At 48.1% G+C, this 18,733-nt stretch overlaps 2 protein-coding genes across 4 annotated transcripts in view; one reads left to right on the top strand and one right to left on the bottom strand.

The window, feature by feature from the left end:
• The window catches only part of ARHGEF6 (Rac/Cdc42 guanine nucleotide exchange factor 6), a 29,533-nt gene extending 22,685 nt beyond the window's left edge, over positions 1–6,848 (top strand). For 2 of the 3 annotated variants that reach the window (XM_010172705.2, XM_010172704.2), the window contains exons 15-20: positions 1,526–1,546; positions 2,356–2,449; positions 3,487–3,576; positions 4,400–4,499; positions 5,416–5,470; positions 6,151–6,848. In XM_010172705.2, the coding sequence (XP_010171007.1) occupies positions 1,526–1,546; positions 2,356–2,449; positions 3,487–3,576; positions 4,400–4,499; positions 5,416–5,470; positions 6,151–6,291 (501 nt within the window). In that variant the 3' untranslated portion in view covers positions 6,292–6,848. The remainder of the gene's footprint in view (positions 1–1,525; positions 1,547–2,355; positions 2,450–3,486; positions 3,577–4,399; positions 4,500–5,415; positions 5,471–6,150) is intronic. The other variant, XM_029086135.1, reaches the window with a different exon arrangement.
• Positions 6,849–12,867: 6,019 nt separating this feature from the next.
• CD40LG (CD40 ligand) lies at positions 12,868–18,733 on the bottom strand. Its single transcript, XM_010172707.1, has 6 exons — positions 18,524–18,733; positions 16,570–16,707; positions 15,305–15,350; positions 14,945–15,001; positions 14,585–14,647; positions 12,868–13,241 (listed from the first exon to the last, which is right to left on the bottom strand). Exons 1-6 carry the CDS (start codon positions 18,677–18,679, stop codon positions 12,868–12,870), a joined length of 834 nt encoding a protein of 277 aa, XP_010171009.1. The 5' UTR covers positions 18,680–18,733.

The raw sequence follows: 18,733 nt of genomic DNA, 5'->3' as shown, positions 1-18,733 counted from the left end.
GAAACCAGGGGAGAGGTTTTTGCCACAGAGGCCAAGCTGGTGGGGAGCCGCGAGGGGTGGGATGCTGCTGAGGGCTGGAAGGTAGCGTGCAAGGTGTCAAAGGACCAAAGATGTGGTTTGTGCTGGAACAGGCTGTGCTGACCACGGTGGTGGAAACCCAAAGTCCAACAGGTCTACCAGGGCTGGAGCAGAGCTGGGCAGGCATGCTCTGGTACCCAGTCAGTCCAGCCTGAGCCTGGATGGCAGCTCCCCTCTCAGGGGAGGGACTCATGGCCATGAGCCTGCAATGATAAATGTGAAATAAGTTCAGTTATTGGCCAAAGCAGATCTGCATCTGTCTCATCCCTCCATCGAGGGTGCTCAGTCACTAAGCAGAACTCCTATTTCACTGTATTTATTTTTATTTTTAATATATTAAAGTAGAGCACAAAATAAACTATGCTAAGAGCTCAATGCAAGTCACCTTCCTATAATGGAGATATAATGAAGAAAGACAAATTTCAAAGGTTATTTGGGGAGTTTGATTAAAAGATTAGAGAATTTCAGACATCCAGTGTTACTTTAATTGGCTTCTAGTGGTGTAGGACGGGATGGCACAGTCTTGTGCATTTCCTCATACCTAGCTGTGCTCAGGAAACCCCAGAACCTGCTTGCGTACCGCACAGCACTCTTTGTTATTTCCATTGAAATTGGGTCATTTTTCCTGTTCTGTTTCCAGTAATCAATTGAAATGACAGAGCAGATGCTGTGGGTAAAGCCGTGTGTCCGGATTCAGGTTAGCAACGTGAAAAAGATTTACAGATTATTTCTTCTACTTTTTTTTAAGTGGCCTGCTTTGCATTGTGTAAAGGGTTTATAACATCAGGATTCAGGATTTAGCTGGCCAGACCTGCAGGAGAGCCTCGTGGCTCCCTGTGTGAGCATCCCTGGGATGGGACCCTCTGTGGGGTGTGCAGGGAGCTCCCCACTGGCAGGTCTTCATTGAGTATGGCAGGTCCCCTCATGAGGAGGTCCCCTCTGAGGAGATGCAGTCCTTGGGGATTGTCACCCAGGTGGGAAGAGCTTCCCATCAGCCTGGCTGGGTTGCGTTGAAGACCGCAGGACCGCTGTTGAGCCTGGGGCCAGACCCCAAGCTGCTCCCTGGGGCTCGGATGGAGCCGGGTAGGTGGGCGGCTGCAGAATTGACTAGCACCAATGGGTCCTGCATTTGTAACCACCCTTCTCTTGGACAACCAACATCTACAGAAACCTACTACTAACCAAGGAGGCATGTTCTCTATTTTGATGTGTTTAGAGTGTATTAATGCCCACTTACCATGCATTTCACATGTAATTTTTTCAGTTCTGCATGACACTGTGCTCCTTTGCATGTTGATAGTGCTCTAAAACCAGTACGGAGGGTGAGCCACATTAATCGCAAGACTAACATTTAAATGTGTTTTAGAATTGTGGATTTAATGAACTTGGTCAATAAAATCATCAATCTCTCACACTCATCTTCTCTTTCTTTGCATATTCATTGTAGAGGATGTCTTATATCTTAAAGGTAAGGGTAGATACATCTCTTTGGCTTATTGTGGCAAAGAATGCTTGTTCCTGTTCACGCTTCTCGTGCTTGCATGACCCTAATTTTACCTGGCTGTATCAGTAAGTTATCATGAGAGTCAGTGGCAACTGGCAAATGTATTTTGAGATAACTCTGAAGAAGGATTCAGTATTGTGGTACTTACATTTCCTGGCATGCCTCTTCTCCTGCTTAAAATCTATATTGCATGTAACCTACTAATACACTAATTCTCTCCAAATCAGCAAGACTTGTAACTCAGTGAAGGAGGTAAAAGCTTGTGTTCCTTACCTGTGGAGTCATAGCAAACACTAACTTTGTGTGTATTTGTTTGTTCTCTGTTGTATGTGTGTGGGGGATTTATACTCTCAAGCAAATAATTTGGAAACAAAGTCATTTGGCAACTGCATTATATTAGAAATCAAATTGAGTCAAGGAAATAAACAACATTAATAGGGTTTTCTAACCCAGAGTTGGTAAGTAGACTAAAAGTGCTGTGAAAATGTTTGAATTCTTTGGCTAAAGGACCTTAGCCGAGGGTTGAATTCACTAAAGGAGCTTCTCCTGTCCCAGACCTGCAGGTGCAATTCCCATCGCTGTTCCATGGAGCAGTGGGCCACAAATAGCACATGGGAAAGGCAAAAAGAATCATTTTCCCCAATTTTGTCATTGTCTGCTTCGTGGTTCTTTAATGTGTTGTGCATAGCACAGATAGCTGCACTCAGCTGCGCTGCTCTACTGTTTGAGCTGCCTTTGGTTCTGGTTAAACACAAGAGTCTGTTTCTCTATAGGATTCCAGCAAAAGTCCAAAAACAATGAAGAAGTTTCTTCCAAAAAGGAAAACTGAGAGAAAACCATCTGATGAAGAGTTTGTTATTCGGAAAAGTAAGTGGTGTGTTTTTCTCTTCTTTTTGGAGGTTTCTGTGTGCTCTGTCATCTCCAGGGGGCTTTGAGAACAGCTCTTACCGTGCAGGATGCGACAGGATGCTCACGTTGTGAGCAAGCCTATGTGCTGCTGAGTTCAGGAGGCTTCTGGAAACACACTGGTCCTCAGCCTCTGAGAGGTCCCCTCCCAGTTATGACTGCCAGACATGCTACCACCCTCCTCGTGATTGCTAGCACAAGATCACCAGTTGTGGGTGGTCTTGTTCTGGTTACGAAGTCAAGGAGCTACTTCCCAATGTTTAAAAGCTGCATTAAAACTGTACATAAATGGTCATCAAAATATGGCTGAGAGCTGGGACAAACCCTTACCTGGCCATGCCAGCAGGTCCTGGAACAGTTTCTGTGGGGGACCAAAGAACAAAAAAAGGCCCTATCCCTGCTGCAGGGGTGTCCACCTGCAAAGAGGGATGTCCTGACACGTCCTTGAAGTCTGCTTGGGACACTCCTCGGGGTTTTTACATGAAAGGCCATGGTCACCCAGCAGTGAGCTGCTGTGATGGACAGCCTGACGGTCAGTTATCTCCCTCGAGAAGGCAATGCTGAGCTAAGGTTGGAAATGAAGACTTCACGTTTCCAAGTCCTGTTGTGATGAGGCTGTAGCAAACAGCCTGTTGTGATGAGGCTGTAGCAAACAGCCTGTTGTGATGAGGCTGTAGCCCTCCTAGCAGGGCTGCCCTCCCTACCTATGTCTTGATGCTCCCTGCACCCCAAGTCAGGCATCACCCCCTGAGTTTTGCTGAGATGAGCAGCTGTAAGTCCTTTTCATACTGTTTAGTCATGGTGCTCAACACCGTAGGATGTTGCAAAGGCCAGAAAATGTAAAAGATCTCAAAAGGGAATTAGGCAAAATCCCAAAGACAGCGTCAGTCAAGGAAACACCATGTTCTTCTCTTAAGGGACTTGGGAGCAAAGGCTGGGAGAGATGAAGCCAGAACACTTTGCTTTTTGTGATCGCTGTTGTCTGCAATGTTTTCCAGGTACTGCTGCACTAGAAGAAGATGCTCAGATCCTGAAGGTGATCGAGGCATACTGTACTGGGGCTGGCTTCCAGCAAGCTCTCAGCTCAGGTGGGCGCACAACCAGATTATGTAGTTCTTACTCTGCTTACAAATACTGATAACCCCTCTGGGAAAAAAAAAAACAGATGGTTGCATCATACAGCAATAAGACTCATGCTAGGAAACTGTGTGGTGTTCAATCTTCAAGATAAGGGAGCTTCATCTGCCTGGTGGTTTAGTTGCCATTGTTTTTCTTTTAAACACAGAGAATGAAGCAGGTAGGAGGGCAGATGAGACACAGCTATTTCACCAGCACTTGTTAGGAATTAAGCCAACCTAGTCAGTGCCTGTGGCTGTCAGCACTGAAAACCTGATGGTAATCTCAGGTTGCATATAGCTTTAGAAAGGAAGCATGAATATTATCTCTCAATCAGCTGCGTGTTTAAGAACAAGCTGCTTCATAAGAACCTATCTAACATCTTCAACTCTGGAAATATAACTATTTATCATTGCTGGTGAGATGTCAAATTAAATCACTGAACTCTCAAATAATGGTACATTTAAAAAAGGGAGGGCATGTTTCTTCTCAGAGCTCTTGACCCTAATTGAATGTTTTCATTTATAAGTCATGATGTAGCTGTAGATGTGATGAGCACTCTTGAAAACTTTCCACTTGCTGCTTTGGCTCCAGGTTAGCGCTACGTGTGTCTGTATTTCACGGTGACAGATCGCCGGCGGCTGCTCGAGCCCCGTGTCCCTGGGCTGCCCCAGGCTTGCAGAGGAGCTGGGAGAACAAGGGCTGTGTTTGCTGTGCTCTGTGTCTCCAGAGCAGCCTGAGTGTCAGGGAAAGTTTCCCTTTTTTTCTCTCCTGATGAGTAATTCTTGTCCACAGGCTCCCGCAAAGACTCCATCCCCCAAGTCCTTCTTCCTGAGGAAGAGAAAATCATCGTAGAGGAAACACGAAGCAACGGCCAGACTGTCACGGAGGAAAAGTAAGCACGGCTGCTCTCCACTTGCCTATTCCCTTCTTTCTTTTTGGAAAGACATTAGAAACCAAAGCCATCCCCTTCTGTGTCTCCATAAAGGAGCAGGGATGGTGTCACCAGTTGCTGCCTTAGTCCTGGCCAGAGCCACTGGGCTATTTCAGTTGTGATTTCGTCCCTTTTTAAGGACAGAGCTGCCTTCCCAGCTGCTCTGACGTGGCTGTGGCCCTCTGGGAGTCTGTGTGCTGGGTCCTGAGAACCATTTTATCAAGTCCCAGAGCTTATCCAGATGGAGCTAATGGGGTCAGCGAGGACAGAACCAAATAAGTGGCTCTTTTTTTTTTTTTTAATCCTCTGACATACTGGGGTGCTGCTACCCCTCAGGAACCTCCCTGGCTCCCTATCTGGGAGGGCTCCCAGCCTATTACGTAGCTTCAGCATCTGAGTGACTGCATTGATCTGCTCCTTTTTTAACCCAGGCAATATATCCCTTTCATCCTTGTTTTTTTGCAGCATAACCTTGAGGAATCAAGGCCATTTTACACAAGATGCTCAGGCATTTCCAGTTTAAAAATCATTGTTATTTATCACAGTAGCATAAACAAGGAAGCCGAAGCCACAGACCTTTGTTGATAACAAAGATAGCAGCACAAGGTATTTTTCTTGAGTTTTGAGAAAAGAGCCCTGAATTTTGAACCAGTGGCCTATAAATGCTCCTGGGTGGTATTTCCAGAGTCCCCTGAGGGGCAGCAGCAATAGCTGCAGCAATAATAGCTCAGCATGATGCTTGCAATGGGCAGCAGAGCAAAGCAGAAGCTGGAAGCACCTTCCCCATCAGCACCTCGCTCACAGAAGCTCCCATGCTGTTGCTGTTTTGCTGCACCCAATCTCTATTTCCTTATTTTTTTTGCATTTCTTTTTTCAGGAGTCTTGTTGACACAGTTTATGCACTGAAAGATGAAGTCAAAGAATTGAAACAGGTAATTTCAGTGGGATTGTTTGTGCTGGGAGTTGAGCAAAAGCCAGCCAGGCTGCACTGGGTGGTTGTCTTTGACTGCTCAGTACCCAGGAAACATCTTGCCAATGGTGTTCTGATCCTGCAGCCCCTTGAATCAGCATTAGTTTTCTTCTGGTTTAGCTCCCTGAATCAGTTCACCAGGCAGTTGCTTGAGCACCAGAGCCAGGAGGAGGGAAGGAGTAGTTGGTCTTTGCGGTAACATAAAACTTTTCCCCCTACTCTTAAAAGCTCTTTCAACTTCGCCGTTCGTTTTATAGGGCTCTGGTAGATACCAATTCTTGTAGACTCAGAGGAAATATGACCTCCTTCCTCAAGTCCCAAGACTGGAGGTAGGAGAGACCACCTCAGGAGAACGGGGTCCTCCAACCCAGACTAAAATTAGGTTTCCAGGAGGATGCTTCTGCCTGCTCAAAGTCACTGGGACTTTTGTGCAGGTCTGCAAGGTAGTAAGGGTCTGCTTGAGTGGATCAGACCACAGGTAACCCATGTTGTTCATCCCCACAAGCTGGCATTGACTGGTCAAATGTTCCTGATACTTCATCACCTCTGAGGCACCAGACAGCCAGGCATGTGGAATTACCTCACTGCATAAAGTGCATGGGCATTAACTACATCTTTATTCCTTTATTTTTCACCTCATAGGAGAACAAAAGGATGAAACAGTGTTTGGAGGAAGAGCTTAAATCCAGAAAGGACTTGGAGAAGCTGGTGAGAAGGCTGCTGAAGCAGACGGATGAGTGTGGCAGGGAGGACATGGGACGCAAGTCATCCCTGATTGCCTGAATTCAGGGAGAAGCTGCTGGCAGTGGTGTGTGACCTCAGGTGTTTTTTGGGAAGCGGAACTGGATCCTTTGCCTCTTCTTGCTCCTTAATTTTGTTGGTTTGGGGAATTTTGTTACCAAAAAAAGTCATAGAGAAAAAAATAGGTTTTTTCTTCCATCCAATAAGGAAACAAACCAGAAACAATCAGTCACAACTAAACCAGTAAGCAAGCGGTCCATGATTCACAATTCATCTGCAGCAACTAATACCTCATCGTACCTGCTACCAGGAGCAAATACAAACTCTGCTAATGATTGCTGCTCACAAAGGGTTTGGCAGCAGTTTCCTAGAGGAAGCTTAAGCACTTTTTAATGCTTTCATTCTTTTCAAAAGCACCGGTACCTATTTATTGAATGAAAACATTATTGAGGTGGCATTGAGCAGAAACCAAAAAGCACCATGCTCCTCTTTTCAGATAATCACAACCGGGGAAGCTTTTCCCATCCACCTTCTTTTTCCCCGTTAGTTGACTGTAGCGAACTAGAGCCCAGCAATACTGTGGTTCCCGTGTGGCCTTGATACTGATTAAAATGTGCAATTAACATGAAGACATTTGAACTCCTTGGGCAAGTCAGATCTGGAGCACCTGTCAGAGCGCATGGGAAGGTATGTTGCACAGTGCTGCCTCCTGACAGCTCGTGATTAGCACAACAGGTAACTTCTGTTCTGCACCCCCCATCCCTTTTCTTATGCATGACCTAGAACTCTGACCCCTTGCTTTGTTTTCACATTAAGTGTCCACGTATCAGATGAGTTTATAGTTTTGCTGTGCTTCCCCTTGCAGGACATGCTTTTCTCTGTATGAAATGTAAACACTGCTTGATAAAAACCAACCACCCCAAAATGTGCTGGTTCCCTGCTCCCTCCTGCCTATGTTAGGCTCTCGGTCACTTCTTCCCAAAGGCTGGGAACGGAGCCAATGGCCACTTCTCCCTCCATCACCCCAAAGGGGCTTTCTGATAGGAAAAGGGAACTTTCTCTTGGGATAGGAAAGCTATTTATGCTTTGGCCAGAGCTGGAACACTCCTAGAGCAAGGACCTGCAACACCCTTCCAGATCCCTGCACAGCTCTTCGAACGCAGCACATGGCCAACATGCATATGTATCAGCTATCTTCATCGTATTTGGTGTTGTACCCTAGTTTAGAACTGATGTTTTCCTTCCTTCCTTAGCAGCATTATAAAAGTAACCTTCTGTTAAAGGTAATGATAAGTCTTACATATATCACAGGGCAGCATGGTCCTAGGGTGTGCAGCCACACCACAGCTCATTACAGTCATACCGTTAAGTTGGTCATGAAGGACATAATAGAGGCAATAATTACAACTCCCTCCTTGCAATTCAAACTTAGCCAGAGCATAGCAAGTGGTGTTTGGGGAGAGCTAAACTCCAAAACATCACAAGGAGTGCAAAAAGAAACCCTCTTTAAATCTAAGCTGTTTCTAGGACAAAACAGAGGGCTTTTTTTGCCTTGGCTACATTTGCCATCTCCAGAGCATCCCAGCTGGATGGCAGCTCCTCACATCCCCACCCAGGCACGCAGTTGAGCTATTTGGTCAGCAGTCAAGTCCTACTGTGCTGGTTAATCGTTTTCCTGGATAAGGACTATTTCTGCATGCTGAGCAGCTCTCGCTGCTGTTCTGGGATGCTGTGCCCAGACACCCCAGCACTGTCTGGTCCGGCTGCCTGCCCAAAGGTGGGCTGGGGTCTGGGCTCATGACCTGCAGCCAGTACAAGGAAGCAAACCAAGGGGCCGTTCATGTTCCAAGGAGAGGGTAGAAATGTTTCCCTGCTGCCCCTCGGCGTAGTTGAAACCTGTGCTGTGTACATATGCATGTTTGTAAGATGTAATGTGACGGAGGGCACACTGGGACGTTTTGGATCAAGTGTTTATCAAGAGCTAGAAGCCAAAAAAAAAAAAAAAGACAAGAAAATAAAATATAAAGGAAAAGAAGCCATGCCGGATGGACAGCAATGTTTCCATATTTACTTTGTTTACAGTGCTTTGTAAATAGGTTCCAGTGAGTCTGTCTTTAGATGGATGTTGTGTCAGCTGCCTTCCAGTTTATCTTTGTCATGTAGGTTTATTTACTGTAACTACTTATGCAAGTTCAACTTTTCTAACATGTTTTTATTTTGAACAGTTTTTTAATTGACATTTTCAACAAATAAAGAAGGATAAAAATCACTTCTTAGCTCTTGGTGCTGCTTCCTTTGTTCCTACCATGAAAGCAAAACCAGCGCTTGCTCTGGGCATCCCTGATTTGCTCAAAATGTCCATGGCTGCATCATCCACTTTCTGATTTACTGGTTGCTGGTGGGGATACTGGTGTGAATGGTGATGCTGGCACTTGGGCTTTTCCTCCCACCATTACCTGGACCTGCAGCAGAGAGGACGCCTGGTCCCAGGGGAGAGATATGCATTTCCATCCCTCAAGCACTGCTTGCATTATGCTAACGAGGATGCTTTATGGAGGATTAGCTGCTCTCTGCTGCACTGGTGGGTTGCTGTTGATAAGTGACTTCCTGCCCGTTTCAGAGATTTTTTTCTTTTTTAGTTAGTGGGTGGTTTTTTTCTGGAGATTAGGTGTGGTAACAGGATTTCCTTTGGTCTACCACTTGGACAGGACCTCTCCTGCACACTGATATTTTTAACTCTTTGGTAGAGACATGCTGCACTCTCAGCCTGCAGCTGAAGCGAGAGGATTGAGGGCAGGATGCCTGGGCTCTCCCTCCCCAAACACATCAGTCGGAGCAGGAAAAAGAGCCAGGGAAAAAGAAACATCGGCCTTGGGCATGAGTGGTGTTTTGGGGAATGATTGCAGAGCTACATCCGGACCTGAGTGCCCCAGAGCCTGCACTGGGCAGAAGAGCAAGGTGGAGACATCCCCCCAAGCTCAGTTTGGAGGGAGCATCTCCACTTACAGGTCCTCACAAGGCCAGATTCAGCCTTAACCAGAAACCCTCTGTCCCACTGAACACAGGCTCCCTTTGGCCCCTTCTCTTACACCAGCTCCCAACAAACCCTTTTGCATGACCCATCTCCAACACGGGCAGCACCAGCACCCTCCAAGTGATGGGGTTTGGCTCCAAATGACCATCAATGTGAAAAAAAACAGCAAAAACACCCCCTAAAACTACCTTAATCTGCACAGCCCAAACCACTGCCATGGCTTGGAATACCTGAGAGGTGCCTGCTCATGGGGGGACGCTCCTGACAGTCACCCCAGTGCAGCATCACTCCACAGCACAGTGCCCCAGAGCCCAAACCAAAGGGAGAGGGAGAATTCTCCCTTGCCCCCAGGTAGGGCGCATGCAACAGGTTTGGCCTCCTAGAAGAGATGAAGGCAGCTCCTAGAAAGAGATGGAGACCCTGTCGATGGGGACTCTGCCCTGACCAGGGGAAAGGGCGGGGGGTGCTGAGGCAGGGCTGGTACCCAGACACACAGTGCCTAACTGGGGAGTGGGATGAAAAAGAAAAAAGATCCCCAAATAGTGCACAGAGATGCTAGGACAGGTTTGTCACCCCAGCAGCCACCATGCACAGGCACGCAGCACAGGGATGGCCATCCTCCAGCTCGTGCTGTGTGGCAGCCCTGAGCTCAGTGACACAAGCTGGTGAGACCCTGCTTGGAAACCATCATCACAACCTTTTTTCTTTTTTTTTTTTGGGAAAACAACAAAACCAAATCTAATTTCTTATACAAAACTTATATATATATAGATTTCTCCAGTGAATTCAGTGTGTCTTGAGCCATGCTAGCACCTTTCCCAGCATAGGGCCATGCCATTGCTTGCTCCAGCTCATCCATGTCACCCTCTGTGCTGGTCCTGCTGATATGCCCCACATACTCATCACATTCTCATCCCTTTCTCCCTTCTTTACTCAAAAAGAAGAAAAAAAAAATAATCAGTTCAGACACCATAAAATCCACAGCCCAAGGAGCAATCGAGAGGCCCCACGTCAAGGGAAAAATCAATGTATTGACAACCTTCAAACTTTCCACGTGGAGAGGAAACCCACGCCCGCTGCAGCACTGGGCAGGGGCCGGGGAGGAGAACAAAGCTGCTCTGGAGAAGGCCACAGCTGGATGGTGGCAATCACATCTCCTCCCCTCCCACGCACTACCTCACTTCTGAATCCCACGGACTATTTTTGGCAAACAAAAGAAACAGAGGCAAGAAACAAAAGCCCCGGGAAAGGCAGCAGCACGGGCAGGGGAGGTGGCAGTTGGCTTCTGCAGAGTTTATTGAGCTGGTTTATGCCTTTTTGTTTTGTTTTCTCCTCCTTTCCTTGTTTCCCCCAACCATGCATGAAAATCTGTTTCTCCATGCAACTTGCAGCTCCCAATTCCTCTCCCAGTGGTTTGGGCTGGGGATCACAGTCCGGCCCAAGCCCTCTGGCCAGTGCCCACATCCACTGAAGCTGGGGGCTGTGGGGGGTTTCAGGGCCATTTTCTCCTCATTCATGACTAACAGCATTTCTGCTCCCCAAGATTTTGGGCACCCCAGAGCATCCACACATACTCCCCTGAGCTCTTCCCCTCCACTCCCTCCCAGCCAGCTTTTTCCCCTTTCTCAGAACTCACCAGTTGGCATAGTCTTCGGTTTCCACCAGAGTTTCTCCCACCCATGCTCCCACCACAGCCAGGTACCTCTGCTTCCCGTGTGGAGGTCTGGGGCTCTCCAGCCACACCAGCACAGCCTCAGTGAGCCCAGCCCATGGGGGCTGGCTGGGTTTTGTCAGCAGCAGGGATGTGGTTGGACCCACACCACTGCAGGATCCTACCTTGTCCAGCATCCATCCCTCTACTCCAACACAAAGACATCCCTGTGCCCTTAGGGCAAGCAGGAGGAGACCTCTTCCAGCCAGGTGTCCTAAATTACCCTAAATTAGCCCCCACTCCTCTGTCCACAGCTGTGCCCAGGACACCAGCCCTGGTGCCTCACTGCCTTCCCAGGGCAGGGGGGTCCCTGCTCCCTCTTCCAGCCAAAATGCCCCCACACTGCCTGGCTTTGGCACCCCAACATGCCCCAAGGGACAGGGTGGGACGACTGCCCCAGCAGGCTTTTGGGACAGACCCCATTACCTTATTGGTTCCCAGATGCCAAACAGGACCCTGGGAAATCCCAGTGTGTCCCAGTCTGGGGCTGAGAAGGGTGAGCAGTGTTCAAAGCAGACCAAGCACCCAAGCTCTTAATTCAGAAGTTGTATCAGTTGCCACAGTGGACAAAACCTCACACTCAGGAAGGGGGAACTGAGAACATCAAAATACTCTGCAAAACACAGCTCTGGCCACGCATGGTGCCTGGGCACACAGTCCCTCTCTCTTCACCAATATAAGACACTTTTAGTTAAATAAATATTTTTTATACATGGCATTGGACAAGAGTGGTCCATTCCCTGATGAAGTTGCACAGTTCTGGAGAGCGTGCCACAAATTAATTTAATTTCATATTAGTATAGTAAAAGCAGACTGGCAGACTCTACTGATTTTGGGAGGGGGCTGTGTTGGGCACCTGACACTGACAATAAAAACTGCCTGAGCCCTGCAGCCTCCAGCCAACCAAACCCTAAGGACTGGCCAAATTTGAAGTTCTTCCACCTAATGCAAACCAAGTGACTTCCAGGAGTATTTCCAAACTTTTCTACTCTGACAAGTGTGACCTATACAACTAAATGCTCCAGGTTTGCCACTTTTGGCATCTTTAGATGCTTTTAAAAATGATGCATCAATATCCTTGTGCTCTGCTGTGGCTCAGCTCGCCTTCCCTGTGGGCTAAGCTGGAGAAGAGGGTCGGGGAGACCCTGGTGTGCAGTGTCACCCAGGTCCCCTCTGCCTGAGATGTGGTCCTGCCTGTCTGCACAGTCCTGCTCTTCTGGAGCTCCAGGAAAAGTGATGCTATGGGCACATCCTCAATGAGGACAGCCAGAAGATGCTCTGCACATGCACTTTGGAGTTTTGTAGATAGGCAGAGGTGGAAAAAAGGGGGTTCTCAAGATAAAGCAGACAGGGTGGCAACGATGCATCACCAGCAGCTACCACGTAAGGACAGCACTTGGCTGATTGATTTCTTTAGAGGAGACGTTCCTAAGCCTTTTCATGTTTTTCCATTGCTGTTTTGTAAGCAGATTGGTATGGGAGATATGTATGAACCCAGCTTGGCCGGAGCACCCCGAGCCATCATATGTTAGGAAAAAAACGTTGATGGTGGAGTTTGCTAAATAAAGCTCTTGTGACATAACGGGGACATCCACCCTGCCAGGCACATGAGGCACAGTGGACCCAGACACACAACACCAACATGTACCAAACCGTTGGCAACGAAAGAAAAAAACAAAGTGCAAATAACAACTTTCACACGTTGTTCCATTTCTGTTCTTGAGGCCCCATGGTCCTCATTAATAAATAACAAAATATACAAATTAAGAAATGAGAAAACCAAAGAGGCAGAGGAACATAAATATGGGAAACAGGGAAAGACGCTTTGCTCAACAAAGTTGGGCTGAACCCCTGGCTTGGGGCAGCCCCCTCCTCACTTCAACTTGAACATGCCAAAGTAGGTGCTGCCGTGGTAGTAGTTCACTCGTGTTGAGTCTGTCACGTTGACAAAGACCATGTCACCTTTCCGGAGCTCGAAGACGCCTCCCACCCGGATGGACTGGAGATCACAGAGAGACATGGAAGTGCTGTGTGTGTTTAGTCCCCTCATCAAGAGCCGGTCATCTTCCATGGGGAGATACAAATAAATATAGAGGGTGAAAGGTGCCGAAGTCGCTGTCTTGGTGCAGAAGCTGACCTGGGAGTAGATGTAGTAGAGCCCTGCTTCCTCCACCTTCAGTTTCCCCTCGTGGTAGGATATCAAGTCGTTGTTCATGGGGCCATACATCGTCGTCCTCCACTCTAGCACTGTGGGTAGAAAGCATGGCAGATGAGTTGGGAGAAAGAGACATGCAGTTTGGCAGGCTGATTTTGAGGGGACACCCCACAGACTCCAGGAACCTATGGCCATAGGGGCTCAGCTCAGCCATGACCTCTGAGAGGGATTTTGGACCTTCACCTTCCCCAGTCTACAGAGACATTTGCAAGAGTCATCAGGAGTGAGCAGCCCAGCTTCATGGGGAATAACGTGTTCAACTCTCCCAGCCCAGAGTCCCAGTCCCTGCAGCGGGGTGGCACAGGTGATCCTGGAAAACCAGGATCCTGGAAACCACGCAGCCCGTGGTCCATGCCTGTGCATCCCATGGAGAAGTTTCCTCTGGGCCCAACTGCTGAGGTGCAGAGCTGAGCTCCAGGCAACTGCTGCTCTCTGGGCAATTTCAAAATCCCTATAGGCTCAATAAATGCTTAAGCAGGGAGTTTTAAATTGCAGTGAGCTTCTTGCTTCTTTGATCTTATCTAACACTAAGCTTTCCACAGGTAGACTGAGCTCTGGGTGAAATGCTGCGTCAGAGATGGAAAGAGTAGTTGCCAATTACTGGCAGTTACTCCAGAATTAAATCAAACGTGCTCAGATTGTGAAATCCTTGCCAGATTGAGAAACTGCTCTTACTCGCTTCTGTAATCCTTGCCCTTGCAGGATGTCCCGTAGCTGAGGCTACGCTGGGGGACAGAGCTGACAGATCAACCACGGTCTGCACAGAGGGATGCACAGATGCAAATGGATGTAGGACTCACAAACCCAATGTGGCTACAGCTGCCAATAAGTGCAACTTGTCTAAATCAGTTTGGAGCTGTATCTGTGTTGCCACTGTAAAGTCATCAACCAGACCATGGTGCTACCAGGACCACTACAGGTGAGAAGATCAGCAGGTACAATACACCAGCAAAGCCCTCCTACGGCAGCCACCCTGGCAAAGCATGGCCAGGAGACCAATAGCGTTGTGTTTTGAGTCCAAAAGAAAAGTGAGAGGTTGGTTTCCTTAAATACAAAGAGAAATCATTTTCCCCTTATAAAAAAACCACCATAAAGATCAAGCCATCGTGGTGCATTTCTAGGCAGCCATATATAATGTTTCTGAGAACAGCTGGTATGGGATGCGTGAACACTGTGTGGCACAGGTTCATGTGGTGACATGACCACTGGGACATTCGCTGTGCTTTGGGGACACGCTCTTGTGCTGGGGTTGTGCTGTCCCTGTCCCTGCCAACACAGAGATGTGGGGCAGGACTGCAGGGTCTGGCCAGGGGATGCACACTGCCATGCCCCGCTGGCTCCCTGGCCAAGGCAACGTCAGGCAGGTCCATCTTACCTGAGGCTGTCTTCTCGCTCTTCTGACCTGCCAGGTGGGCTGCGATCGGCTGTCTCTTCTCTACTGCAATTGAGAAAACCCAATGTTATCAAGGCCATGGCACCTGCTGTCCCCCCGGGCAGCACAGCTCCTCTGCAGGGACCACGGCATCTCCCACCCTCCGAATTTCTCTACGGGCCAAATCCAGCTCAGAGACACAGTCTCCACAGTCCCCGCCAGCTCTGAGTGAGGCAGGATCTGGCCTCTGCTCAGCAAAGACACTCAGTTGACTTCAAGGTGGAGCCCCTGAGGGATAAAGCCTGCAGAGGAGACTGTGCCTCCTTGCTCACTGTGGGAACAGGACCTGTGCCTGCTCCTTACCTTCCACTGGTGTCTCGTTCTTGTGCATCAAATGAGGATGCTTATGGTGCTCGTGGCCTGCAATGTGAAAAGGCCACAGATTTAATTTTCAATTCATTTTCATCGACCTCAGATAACATGGCACCCAGAGCCTCCTGTCCTGGTGAGATAGCCATGCCCAGTGCCCCCCTCTGCCAGCCCCCTGCCATGCATGGTCCTGCCCCCATGGGGATGCTCCAGACCCCAATCCCATCCCTGGCTCTGTGCTGTGCCCTGGGGCACTTCCAGGCTCTTGCAGGGTGAAGGAAACCCCTTCCCAGGCCAAGCTACTCCTCTTGCCCCAGCAAGCCAAGGGTGGGCTGGCAGCACCAGGAAACTCACCTCTCTGCATTTCAAATTTGGGCTCCCCCTTGCTGGCTCCTCCATCCTGTAACAACAGCAAAAATATTTATGTATATTTTTTAAGACATACAAATCAATGATTTTTGAAAGCCCCTGTGGAAAGGATGCTCTGGCCACCACTCGGGTTGGTGCTGTTTGGCTTTTACAGGCCTGCCAGCTCTCACCTCCAGCACCTTCCCCAGCATCCCATGCAGTCATGGGCTGATGGGCTCTTTGCAGCAAGAAGTTTGTTAGGGTTTATGATCTTAGGTTTTATGCAATTAAAATTATGTGATGGGGAAAGTTTATTTGAAAAAAAAAAGAAAGAAAGAAACAAACCCATCTCCTTTTCAGGTCATTTAAAACCGTGCTGGAGAGCCACGCTGTAGATGCAGCCCAGAAGCTGGGCACCATCCCTGCCAACTTCAGGAGCAGGTCTGTTGAGTGAGGCTCATCTCAAACACAATTTGCTTTTGTCAGTTGCATGCTGTTGCAAACCTGAAGGCATTTGATGTCATTGGGCACTGACAATGAGGAAGAAAGGGCCCTCTCCTGCCTGCTCTGATCAGCACAGCTTCTCCTTAACAGAGAATTCGAGGACTGAGAGCACCTTGTCCCTGGCTGGGCAAATCAGGCCACCAGACAGTCACAGGGCAGCCCTCAGTCGCTCTGGGAGGACATTGTGGTGCTGGGTGGCTCTTTGCAACCAAACACAAGGAGCTGCTGCATTGGCTGGAGGTGCCATCCCTGAACCCATAGGGATGCACAGCATCCTCCTCCTCCTTGCCAGCTACTGGGTCTGAGCCTTGCACCATCATTGACACTTGGGCAAAGTGGACACAAAAGTTCTCCTGGCAGCAGGTGGCTCTGAGCATCCCCACAGGCACCCAGTGCAGAGTCTGAGCGTGGTGCCAGACAGCAGAAAAGCAATATTTTTCAGACTAGGATCAGAGTGCAGAGCCAGGGCATCTACAGCCCCATCCCTCCCACCACAAGCCCCCAGCATCCCTCACCATGCTGCAGCTGGACGTGCTCTGACCAAGACCATTTTGAGAAAAAAATTTATGAGATTTTTCAATGATACAAATATAATGTAAAAATATAGTGTAAAAAGAATATAGTGTCAAAAAGGGCGTGTGTTATGCAGCCTCAAGGTGAAGGGCACCCATAGTTTTAAAAAAATACTTTGGGTGAAGCTGTGTGGGAGCCCCCCCCGCCCCTCCTTCACCCTGAGCAGGGTCTTTATCCGCCTAACAGCAGCGTACCTTGCACTGGAGGTCCTGGAAACCCTTTAAAATCTTTTCACAGTCCAATAACGTTGACTTCTGACCTTCTGCTGTCTGGCATTTCTGTACTTTCCTCAAGAAGATGTAATCTTCATTTAAGCTCAACACCTCTTCCATCTGCCGGTGAGAGAGAGAAGAGAAGGTGAATGGGATGTTACTGGGAAATCTGCGCCAGCCGGCAGTGAAGCCAGGCTGTGTTCCTGCCAGTGACAGATCAGTGCCTGGAAAGCTCAGGGCCAGTTGTTCAGCACTGGGATGAGCGGGGTGGACACGCTGCAGGTACCAAGTGCTCATAGCAACCACCCAGCACAGCATCTGCACCCACAGCCGATGGGAATTGCACCCGCAGGGCTGAGCCTGGTTGGAAACACTAGACGAGAGGATTGCTCAGGATCCCTGCTGATTTTCTATCACCTTGATAATGACTTTAAATTTCTTACTCTGCCTTTTCCAAAAGGCAGGTGGCAAATACCCACCCACCTGCATTGACAGACAGCAGCACACAACTCCCAGCCAGGGGCTCAGGGCTCGCTGTTGCTGCTGCCCAGTGGCCCCAGCAGGCAGCTGGGATGCTTGCTCAGCCCCATGCTGTCCTGCCCAGGCAGGGTGGCTTTTCATTTTTTTTTTAACTAGCCTATTGACTAAAAGAGCTGCCAAGAGACCAAAATGACTTGTGGGTTGAAGCTGAATTCTGCCAAGAGCTTCAGATTAAAATAAATCAGAAAGAAAAAAACAAAACCCACAACAAAAAAAACCACCAAAATAAATACATAAATAAATTTAAATTACTAATTTTTAAAATTACATTTATTTTTTGTAAAATACCTAACATTCAGATAAGCAGTAAAGAGCAGTGCAGACAAACATGGGGACACGCAGCCCGGCAGAGCACTCAGTGTCAGGTTTGAAGCCCTGCAGCGAGCTCTGAACACAGCTGAAATCTTCCTGCCACCTACAACTGCACTTCAGCTGCCTCTGATCTTCTGCCACGGCCCCGTGCAGTCACAGTTCACTCTGCTGGGGACCCTCCACTCACTTTTTCTCCCCTGTGCAGCACCTCTTCCATCCCCTCAACTTTCAAGCCCCTATAGCTCAGGATTGCACTCCACCATTGAAGATCAGCAGATACCCACTTAAATTTCAATTTCAGTTGAAACAACTTATTTAAAAATCAGTAATCATGATCTCATAATTGTATCTGGTAAGAACTCATTCTGGGTTTTGGACACATTTAATCTCTTTAGCTGATAGTCTTTTCTGGTTTGGAGGAAAGTAGATTTAGATCGGTCATTTTCAGCATCATGCGGTGCAACTGCAGTCATGGCAACCTCAAAAACAGCTTTTCCAATTGTAATTTTTTGGTAACTATTGTCCCAAGTATGAGGCAGGATCACCAATACTGTCTCTCTTAAAAAAAAAAAAAGAAGACAAAATACTAAGATCCGCTCTTTTCCTCCCAAAGCAGAAGAACAGCATCTGAAGTGAGATGTTGGTGATGTTGGTAAAAACTCACACATGCAAACATAAAAAAAATTCATGTCTGGACCCCCCCATCCTCACAGTTACTGTCACACTGCTGCCAAGTGCTACAGCACCAGAAAAACCACCAACGAGCCTAAAATAACCACTACGTGTTTAAGCCACACTGTCTTCTCCTCGGACTGGCCATTGGCTGCCAGGTTTGCTATTAACAGCTCTTCTTGAATCAATCTCGTTTTGTTAATGAGGGGAACAGATCTCTTCCTCAGCGTACATCTTAGTGGCAAATGAAAGCAGAAATTAGAACATGGGTGTAATAAATGCCACTCCCCTGTCCATCCAGTGGCCAGCATCATCTTCTACCACATTCATCGTTGTGGTGAGCACATCTCGCCACGGCTGAAGGCAAATGACGTTAGCAATCCAGCAGAGACAATCTCATTTCTCCACTTACCTTATCCATCTTCATGTGAAGATACAAACAGAAGAGTACGGTCCCAATCATCTGTGCTACAATAAATACAGCAAGGAAGCCCATGAACATTTTCATGGTGCTGGGCGAGGTGCTGCTGATGGGTCGGGGTGTCGCAGGGCTGTAGGGTTCGTTCATTCTCCGTGCACGTTGCTGGAGCTCCTTCAAATGCACTGCTTGCAAGTAGCATGA

The sequence above is a fragment of the Antrostomus carolinensis genome, unplaced genomic scaffold (genome assembly GCF_000700745.2).
Source record: "Antrostomus carolinensis isolate BGI_N321 unplaced genomic scaffold, ASM70074v2 scaffold20237, whole genome shotgun sequence".
NCBI classification, from domain to species: Eukaryota; Metazoa; Chordata; class Aves; order Caprimulgiformes; family Caprimulgidae; genus Antrostomus; species Antrostomus carolinensis.
The sequence above is the reverse complement of the archived record's forward strand: the minus strand, read 5'-3'. Positions and strand labels throughout refer to the sequence as shown.

Coding starts and splice junctions, on each gene's coding strand:
- CD40LG (XM_010172707.1), bottom strand. CDS start 18,679: ATGAACGAACCCTACAGCCCTGCGACACCCCGACCCATCAGCAGCACC. Junction 15,351..16,569: donor TCCAGGACCTCCAGTGCAAG/GTACGCTGCTGT, acceptor CTGTTGTTACAG/GATGGAGGAGCCAGCAAGGG. Junction 14,648..14,944: donor GAACGAGACACCAGTGGAAG/GTAAGGAGCAGG, acceptor TCTCAATTGCAG/TAGAGAAGAGACAGCCGATC.